Source organism: Serinus canaria, chromosome 7 (assembly GCF_022539315.1).
Source record: "Serinus canaria isolate serCan28SL12 chromosome 7, serCan2020, whole genome shotgun sequence".
NCBI classification, from domain to species: Eukaryota; Metazoa; Chordata; class Aves; order Passeriformes; family Fringillidae; genus Serinus; species Serinus canaria.
Window position 1 is genome coordinate 18,299,075 of NC_066321.1, and position 9,667 is coordinate 18,308,741.

Sequence of the window (9,667 nt, forward strand, 5' to 3'; positions counted from 1 at the left end):
ATGAGCTTTAAAAGAAATTTCCAGCAAAGTATTTTGTCATTTAACATTTTTATTCATTCAAGTGTCTAGGAACCATGACCATATTATTATTAACTGTGACATTAGAAAACTAAATTATCTTTTTAAAGTTCAAATTGATATTTTTTACATGTTTAGACAGATAGTATGCCATTTTCAGTGTACCTTACCCTGCATCTGAGCTATTGCCACAAAGGAGAAAATCCTTTGTTCCTTCTGGGCGATAGAAATGACCTAAAGAAAAAAAAAAAGTAATATGTTTACAAATGAAAAGAGGTTTTTTTAGGTTTTTTGCAAGGATGAATCTATGTTCAAGTCATCAAGTTTTGAATGTTCATAATCTCCCATTAATGTTTTCCCAAAACTGGGTTCAAATGCTGGCAGAATCCTATAACTGCTTGGGTTGGAAGTGACCTCAAAGATCTGTTTCCAAAACCCCTGCCATGGGCAGGAATGTCACTTAATTGATTGGGGCCCCATGCAACCTGGCCTTGAGCTCTTCCAGGGATGGGGCATCCACAGCTTCTCTGGGCAACAAAATAAAAATACATGGCAAAAATAAAATCCTAGGACAATGACCAGAACATAAATTGCATATTCTTTTCTTGAGTCACTTCCCACTGAATACCCTCCCAAGCTAGTTAAGAGATATAAAATACAAAACTTAAAGTTCCTCTTATTCAGTAAGTAGACTGTAATCAGACAAAGCCTGTGTCCTTTAAAATGGAACATTTTAAGGAGACACAGTGCTTCAATTACAATGTTCTAACAGCTGCTGTCAACTTTACAGAATTTTTCTTTAAATTATAAGGTGGTAGCTTTCAGAAAAATATAAATACATATTGTTATTAATGATTAACAATTGTACTGTCCTTAAAATAAAACAAAAAAACAGAGGAAGAATGCAGTTAGAAAGATGGTAATGAATTGGGTAAGAAGTTTATAGAAGGCAGACCCCATTCAGTGGGACCTAGGCAAACTGGAGAAACAGGCTGACAGGAGACACATAAAATTCAGCAAAGACAAATGCAGCTGTGTATCTGGGGGGGAAGAACCCCTTGCAGAGACACAGGCTGGGAAGTGACTGGCTGACTGACAACAGCTCTGCAGTAAATGCACTGGGAATTCTGCTGGACAGAGAGCCAGGAGAGGCTGAGTCAGCAGGGTGCCCTGTCACCCAAGAAGGGCAACAGCTTCCAGGGCTGCAGGAACAGAAGGCCAGCTCACAGAGCAAGGGAAGTGCCTGCCCCCTTTAGCTCTGCACTCATCAGACCATACCCAGAGTACTGTGTCCAGGTTTGGCAGCTCAGTGCAAGCAGAATGGGATGCAATATACACAAATTCCTACTCTTTGCCATCCAGTGTAAGTGGGCTTTTTTTAATCTTTAGTCTGCAGTACAAAACAGTTATCTTGTGATTGTGTGCTGGCTTACAAACAAATAGAATTGCAGCAAATTCCAACAGTATTTCTTACTTTCGTCATTAATGTACGCTGCCCAGTCAAATTCTGTACCATTAAAGAATGGAAGAACATGCATTTCAAAGGATGTTGAATTTTTTGATGGCCAGAACAGGCATTTATTCTTCAAGTTGCCCATGAACAGCTGCAGCCCTATCAGTGCAAATACACTTAGGCAAAACACAGTCAGGATCATCACATCTGAGAGCTTCTTCACAGACTGAATCAGGGCTCCTACAATTGTCTTCAGGCCTGCAAACAGAGGCAGGTTTTTGTTATAATATTAAATATTTAACTAAGCTAAAATGCAACCTAAACGTCTCCAACACACTACTAAATACCATGCACAGCTTAAAAAAAAAAAAAAAAAACAGTCTTAAAGCATTTTCCAAAGGAAAAGCTACCAGTAAGTTTCATCAGTCCTGAAAAATAATTTGAAAATATGAATGGGAATGAATGGCATACATTCCAAAGCACCTGCTCTTCAAATCAAGAGCTTTCAATTCATGCTCTCTATACATGTACACTACATCTAAAGAAAATAGTTTATTTTCTTTTTGATGCCTCTTGCCCCAAACCTTTGTCAGTATTCCATTACAATACACAACATTTGGTTCTGTAACACCAAACAAAAAGAGACCACAATTTTACTTCAGTAGCAATTTTAATGTCTGCATTCTAATGCATCATCTTCTGTTGGAGGTGGGGTTTGGTGAAGATAGGCATCATAAGCTAATAACTACATCATGCAATCCCCATGCTACTCATTATTATCTCATTCCTCTGTCAGAAATTCAACTTTTACAAAACTCTAAAATTTTCAATCCCAAATTACTTTCATAAATATGTACATGTAACATTCACATTAAATAGACTTCATTTTGATCCTTAATGTGGGAGAGAAAATTTGACAATATTGAATGGAGGAATATAGAGGCTACGCAAATGAGTTCTTCATGCAATTGCCTATTAAACTCTGAGGCTGACTGTTTTACAGAATTAGAAAAGGAAAGGAAATTGAAATTAAGACAAAAACCTGGATGTTTCTCTTAAAAACATGAGTTCAGCTTCTGTGCAGTTTCAGTCAGCCTCAGTGTTTAACCTCGCTCTCACCTGGAATGACTGATATTGTTTTCAAAACTCGGAGAACTCTGAATGTTCTCAACGCTGAGACATTGCCCAGGTCCACAAACTCTGTCACATATCTGTAGTGAGGGATTCCACACACAAACACAATGACAGCACACACAAAATTAAACAGAGGTGATGTAGAGTGTCTACTATTTTACACAGTTACTTCTTACCTGGAATTACAGAAATAGTTTTCAAAGCTCTCAATACTCTGAAAGTTCGAAGAGCTGAAACATTGCCTAGGTTTACAAATTCTGTTATATACCTGTAGGATTAAATCAAAGTTATTCAGAATTGAGGCAGAGCTTATACTACTTACCTGGACCTAAAATCCAGAAATCCTGGGTTTTTTGATTGTTTTTTTTTTTTTTGAAGGAATAAGTTAAAGACTTGCATTGATATTTTCCTGTATCAATTAAGTTTTCCCTAAGAAATTCCCCCCTAAGATTTACCATTAACTGCAATTTTAAAATGAAACCTACAGACCTGCTTTTTTTTAAAATCCTAATTTAAATTCATTGTTAGTGGTATCTTCTGTACTGTGGAGTAGTCCACTAATTCTGCTATGTGCTACATTAGTGTAAAATATTCTAGTGGAAATACTTGAAGCACAATTCAGCTACAATTAATTAAGTATGAACTAATATAAGCCAAACAAACTATTTCAGGTTCAAAAATCTTGGTTACTGTACTTAAGAAAATATCGCATACTTACGCAAAGGAAATGACAATAAAATCAAGCCAGTTCCAGGGGTCACGAAGGCACGTAAAATCATTTATACAGAAGCCTCTTGCAAAGACTTTTACTAGAAACTCAAAAGTATAGATTCCAGTGAAAGTGTACCTATGAGAAAACATGCAAGCAAAAGTTAAAGACTGTTGTGTTGTTCAGTGATACATCATGAGCAAACAGGAAAATAAATCAAACCCAGTAATTAGTACATGCACTGAAAGGCAGTTATAAACTCACATAAAGTATCACTGGTTTTCCACCATTCTTTTGTGAGATTATAGGATTATACTTTTCCATTTTGTCTGAAAAATATTTTTGCTGTTTCTAGCACGTAAGATTTTTTAATTTCAGCACTAATAATGATAACCATGAATGAAGTCCATGGGTAAGCAACACCTAGTACTTACTGAAGGTACTTCTCATAGACTTAAGAAAGATAAACAATAATCCTCAGCAGAGGTATTTTCTTTAAAGAGTGGCTGTGTCCCATAACTAGATTTTGCTGCACAAAATGAAGGTGTTTCAGAGGGGCTATAGAAAGCATCTTCCACACTGAAAACCACTAGTTTTGAGTGGAATGACCAGTTTCTTTTTTTTCTTTTTTTTTAATGACAAAGAACAGCTCAGGAAGGAGAATGCATGAAAACATTGCTTGTACAAACATTCTGAAGAAATGTATTAGCAGCAGAAGAAATGTATTAGCAGCATTTTGTTCAGAGAAAAAAGTTAACCATGTCACAGCTTCCTTCCTTTGCAGAGCTTGCAGGACTGTGCTGATTTGGGATGATCAAACTCCAAGCAGGAAAAAGGAGAATACTGGTATTACAAAAGTAAGTAAAACTGCATGGTCTAGCTCTTAATTTGCTTTTCATTTTCAAAGTGTTTTAAAAATTATTAGCCTATTTAAGTATACTTACTCTACATTCTTCGCCCATTCTGGAAGATTTCTCCACGTCATAAATACACAATTTGCCAAAATAGTGAGCATAATGACCTTGTTGAACAATGTTGACTGTAGTTAAGGAACATACCTCTTTTAAAAGCTCAATTTGCATGACACAAAATACGAGGAATTGACCAGGACATAGAATATTGACAACATATATGACACAAATCAGTTTACTATCACTAGCAATGTCATAAATCATGCAAAGATGTATCACAAGAATGATGGTTATACACCTATCACAGAATCATTTAGGCTGGAAAACACTGCTGAGGTCACCAACTCCAACTTTTGACTCATCACTTGTCAACTACACCAGGGCACTATGTGCCACATCCAGTCATTTCCGGAACACCTCCAGGGATATTGAATCTACCAGTTCCCTGGGAAGTCCATTCCAGTGCTTGACAACCTTTTTTGTGAAGAAATTCCTCCTGGTGTCCAACCTGAACTTCCCCTGGTGCAGCTTGAGGCCATTTCCTCTTGTCCTGTCTCTGGTTACCTGGGAGAAGAGCCTGCCCCCCACCTGGCTACACCCTCCTTCAGGGAGCTGTAGAAAGCAGTAAGGTCCCTCTGAGCCTCCTCTTCTGCAGGCTAAACACCCCCAGCTCCCTCAGCTGATCCTCACAGGACTCACAGCCTTCACCATCTTCACTGCCCCTCTCTGGACCCGTTCCAGCACCTCAATGTCCTTTCTGAACTGAGGTGCCCAGGACTGGACACAGCACCCAAGGTGTGACCTCACCAGTGACAAGTACAGGACAGCCATTGTCCCAGCCTTGGTGGCTACACTATTCCTGATACTGGCCAGGATTGCCCCTGGCCCTCTTGGCCACCTGGGCACTCACTGCTGCGTGCTGTGGCTGCTGCACCTGGGCACAGACTGATGTGTGTTCAGCCACTGTCTACCAGCACCCCAAGCCCTTTTCCCTGGGCCACTTTCCAGCCACTCTGCCCCCAGCCTGTAGCACTGCATGAGGCTGTTGTGGCCCATTTGTAGGACGCAGCAGTTGGTCATGTTGAACCTGAGGCTCTTGGTCTGGCCCATCTATCCAGCCTGTCCAGGTTCCTCTGCAGGGCTTTCCTATCCCCCAGCAGACGGACACTCCTACACAGCTTGGTGATATCCACAAACTTACCAAGGGTACACTTGCTCCCTTCATCCAGATCATCCATAAGGGTTTTAGACTGGGCTGGGTTCAATACTGCACCTTAGGGAACTCTACTAATGACTTCTCTTCTTCTGAACTTCTTCAGCAGGTTAAGTGACTAATCTTAGCTCAGACTGATTTTGAAAGAATAATTTTTTTTGGCAGGAACACATTCAAACACTAAATCAAAACTCCTAGTGTTAACATAAGTAATATTAATCAGTAATAATTTTTAACAAACCACTTGAAAAGGATATGAATGAACCAAAATCTTAATAGCTAGTCTTCTAGTGATATTGAAAGGAGATAAAAGGTACAAGGCAGGTGTGGCACTGAACCTGTGGATTGTCTTCGCTTTATTCAGTACTATAAATGTCTTTAAAAAATAGCAAAAAGGGCATGAGGGTAGCAGGGTTAGGAAATTAAGGATACATTTTAGCAACCTTGCCACAGCACAGGCTGCTTACACACATCTAAGCAGCCAAATTTATTTTCAGTAGAATTTTGGAAGGAAATAACAGATTCTAAATTTTCATATGAGCAAAGAAAATGCTACATCACGCATTCTTTGTCTCTGTGCTTTTCAAATCTGCATTTCAGATTTCCTAATTAGGTAGTTACATTAAAACTATACTTAAAAATGTGGCTTTTTACATTTAAATTTAATGAAGCTCTTTCACTTGCATTTCAGAACAAAGTTGGCAACACAAAACAAAGCAACTAAGGAACCATTTTTGGGACCTCACACAGAAATATTTAACCATTTCAGCATGTTAAATCTGCTTTTGGGGTGAGACATCCTTGACTTTTAAAATCCTTGGCTTTACTGCTTTATTGCTTGTGCAGCTGTCACTAGTACCATCAATGTAACCATTTCTGATTTTAAATAGGAGACACAATGAAAACTTCATCTAATGAAATCTTAATTCAATCTACATTTAATGATTATTCTCCCAAAATCTATTATCTGGAAATAAGCAGGTTACAACAGTGAATATTTCTGTTTTCCAACAACATTTTACTATAAAAGAAATAGGTCATTTGTCAATAGTGTTTGTGAAGCTAAGAGAACAAAAACTTAAATAAATAAAAAATCTGCCTGATAATTAGTCTTCAACATTTTATGCTAGAAAAAAACCTGCATTAATTAGGTTACTTATTACTGATATAATACGGCTCTATGGTTAAATTCCTATCTTCCAAGACACTATTTTGTTGATTATTCAGTACTTAATTTAAAAACCTGTTCTATGGTTTTAATTCAACAAGCCTTTTATTGATTACACAATAAAATAGCCACTTGCTGCTTATTTTATACTGCCTTTTTAATGTAAACTCAGTTTTGTTTTCCTTCTTGACATCATTTCACTTCACATGCATATATAAAAATAACTTCCCTTCATCTGTACTTGCCAAAGTGAACACCTTGCTTTTTTCTTGCTTTTTTACTAGTATATCTATAAATGAAACTGAATCAGTATATATCAATTTAGATTTTGTCTTCTTTGCCTATAACATAGACCCAATACCGCAAGACAAAGATTGGTTTAGTCTTTACACCTTTTTTTTTTAATTTTGTAAACAAATATTTTTATGATATTTTCAGGCATGTTTGACAGTGATTGTTCTGTCACATGACTGAGTGAGCATTTTGTCTAAAGATGCCTGTAATGAACTAAATCTCAGGTATCATGTTTCTTACAAAAACCCAGAGAGCAACCAGAGAGATGGAAAGTTTTCAAATGGTTCAGCATTAAATCAGATCTGAAGAGACTACAGGACATTTAATACAAAATCCACTAACTAAAATACCATAACATGAGACATTAACAGTGCCTTTTTTTCCTTTTTTTCTTAAGGCGACTTTAGCAAGAGTTACAGTTGTCTTTATAGAGAAATCAAAATAACTAACCTGATAGCACCTACTGCATAATACTCTCAACCAGTGCTTCTGACCACCTCCCCAGCACAGCATTTATCAAGTTACAGTAAAACAGTGCTCTAATTAGTGCTCTAATTACATTCTTAATACAAAACACTTACTTTTTTATTGATATAATATGGGTCCAGGTCCTCCAGGGGTTCAGATACCATTCCTGGAGGAATATCACCATAAATAAATGGCAGTGTCTTTCCTGCCTCTAGGTCATTATTTGGCTCTGGGTGATCTGCTTCAAACCCAGCATCATCTGTAGGCTCATCTTGGTGACATGGAAATTTTTCCTCAGCAATACGTTTTTCAATGGCTGCAAGAGACTCTTGAGTGAAATAGAAGAAGCTCTCAGGTCCTGGTGGTACCAGCATGGCCCGCGCCATCTTTTCATTCTGCAAATTCTAAATGCTTCTAGGCTCTTGTGTAAGAAGATCCTAGGAGGACAGCTAGGAAAAAGAAAGAAGAAAAAGAAGGTCACATCACCAACAAAATCCCCAAATATAAGCTTTCGGCAGTCAGAATCTGCCCCTTTTCTCTTTATAAAGCTTTCTTTATAAAGAAATATTTCAATTAACAGTCAGATATTTAATAGAAAATTAGCTACTCATGGTAAAGAGATAGAAATTAAGAAGTAAAGAAAAAAATAATAAAGAAAAAAGAGATCAAATTCTCTTGGAGTTTGTCAGCTCAGGTTAATACCTCAAAAGAAAAAAAGAAAAAACATTCTGACTTTCACTAGCCTAAGAGAGTTACTTTATTGTAAAGTCACCTTATTGTGAAAAGGTAAAAAATGTCTCAGCACAGCTAAGTATTGCAGTCAATGGTCACAACCTCTACCATAGAGATCTATACATTTTTGGCACACCACCTTAAAAAAACTTGCATTTATATTACAAAAGTAGAAAGAAAAAACATGCTATTTTTATTACTCTCAATTTCTTATGGCAACATTGCTCCATCTGGTGGCTTATATTATGACTGCCAAACTAATTTTATATTCTATGTAAGGTACTACACAAACACATTGTATATATAAAGCCATATTCACAGGCAGAAAGCAACTGGCCTGAAGTTCAGTCTTTCCCTTTTAGGCTTTCTGATTCGTATCTACCTGATTTTATGAAAGCCCAACATTAAAAAAACCAACATCAGTAAAAACAAAACCCAACACATAAATCCCCATTTTCTCAGCTTACTGTTAATAAATAGGTTTCTAATCTTTCATGGCTATGTTGTGCATGTAAACCTGATTGGAGAGTCTGTCCATCAAGCAGGACAGAAAATTCAAATGACAAATGAAAGATTACAGAAAACTGCTACAAACCACAGACTCTGTAGTAGCACGGTTCTAGGAGGAAACTCCTGGGGCAGGAATGAGCCAGTTAACAACCTGATACTAATGCTAACAAAAATATATTCTTAAGGAGTATAGTGGAGTGAGTAAGAATAATTTTTAAATGAACTTTTAGAAAATATTCTTAATATGTATACACAGAAAAACATCAGGCTCATTTACATTAAGTTGGAGGTTTTAAGCTTGAGTCCATCTGGCTATGAAAAAAAGCATGAATGTACAGTTTTTATTGTTTCCATATACTTATATCAATAAATATAAAATATACGTAATTGTTTCTATATTACTTTTAATATTTGCAAAAATAATGGTCAAGCTTAAAACCAAACCAGTCAGCAACAAACCCTCAATACTTACAAAATGTGTGTTCCCTAATGCAGTGCTTTTATCTAAACATTTTTCAAAAGTAGAAATGACACATCTGCTCTTCCTACTATATATTCTACAACATAATGACCACCTTTTTACAGCATTGTTTCCAATGTTCTCTCTGCTATGGTACATTTCATAGTGTTATTTGAGTAACTTGAATAAAGCTTTCAGTGTACTAAAGAAGCCATACTACTGAAATTACTACGCCTCAAAAAACATCTTAGCCACACATGTATGAAATTTCATTAAAAATGAGACAGTCAGATAAAGATATTCAGTGAATTCCATTTAGGCAAGAGATCAAATTTGACAAGTCATAAGCAAATTTACAGATTTTTTTTTTTTTTTGCTATGCTCTTTTTTGTGCATTTCTGTATGCAAAAAATAAGGGGTTTTTTTTCCACATACATTTAATTCTACTACATAAATTAAGACTTACTCTATTAACTAATATATTGTCATTGAGCAGTGATGCAGCCTTCCATTTCTACAGAAAATAAGCTGGGTTTATTACTGCTATGTCAATTTCACAATTCTGTGACTGCAGAACAAGCAGGAGGTTATAAGACA

The 9,667-nt window shown here is 36.6% G+C and overlaps 1 protein-coding gene across 12 annotated transcripts in view; it reads right to left on the minus strand.

Moving 5' to 3' along the window:
* LOC103814405 (sodium channel protein type 2 subunit alpha-like) overlaps positions 1-7,754 on the minus strand; it is a 43,138-nt gene extending 35,384 nt beyond the window's left edge. For 5 of the 12 annotated variants that reach the window (XM_050977011.1, XM_050977010.1, XM_050977008.1 and 2 more), the window contains exons 1-7: positions 7,482-7,754; positions 5,696-5,814; positions 4,259-4,348; positions 3,324-3,452; positions 2,591-2,682; positions 1,493-1,729; positions 189-252 (exon numbers count right to left, since the gene is read on the minus strand). In XM_050977011.1, coding sequence (XP_050832968.1) covers positions 189-252; positions 1,493-1,729; positions 2,591-2,682; positions 3,324-3,452; positions 4,259-4,348; positions 5,696-5,814; positions 7,482-7,754 — 1,004 coding nt within the window. Of the gene's footprint in view, positions 1-188; positions 253-1,480; positions 1,730-2,590; positions 2,683-2,781; positions 2,874-3,323; positions 3,453-4,258; positions 4,349-5,695; positions 5,815-7,481 lie in introns of all 12 variants that reach the window. The other 7 variants (XM_050977012.1, XM_050977007.1, XM_009087951.4 and 4 more) reach the window with 3 other exon arrangements.
* Between the last annotated feature and the right edge of the window lie 1,913 nt (positions 7,755-9,667).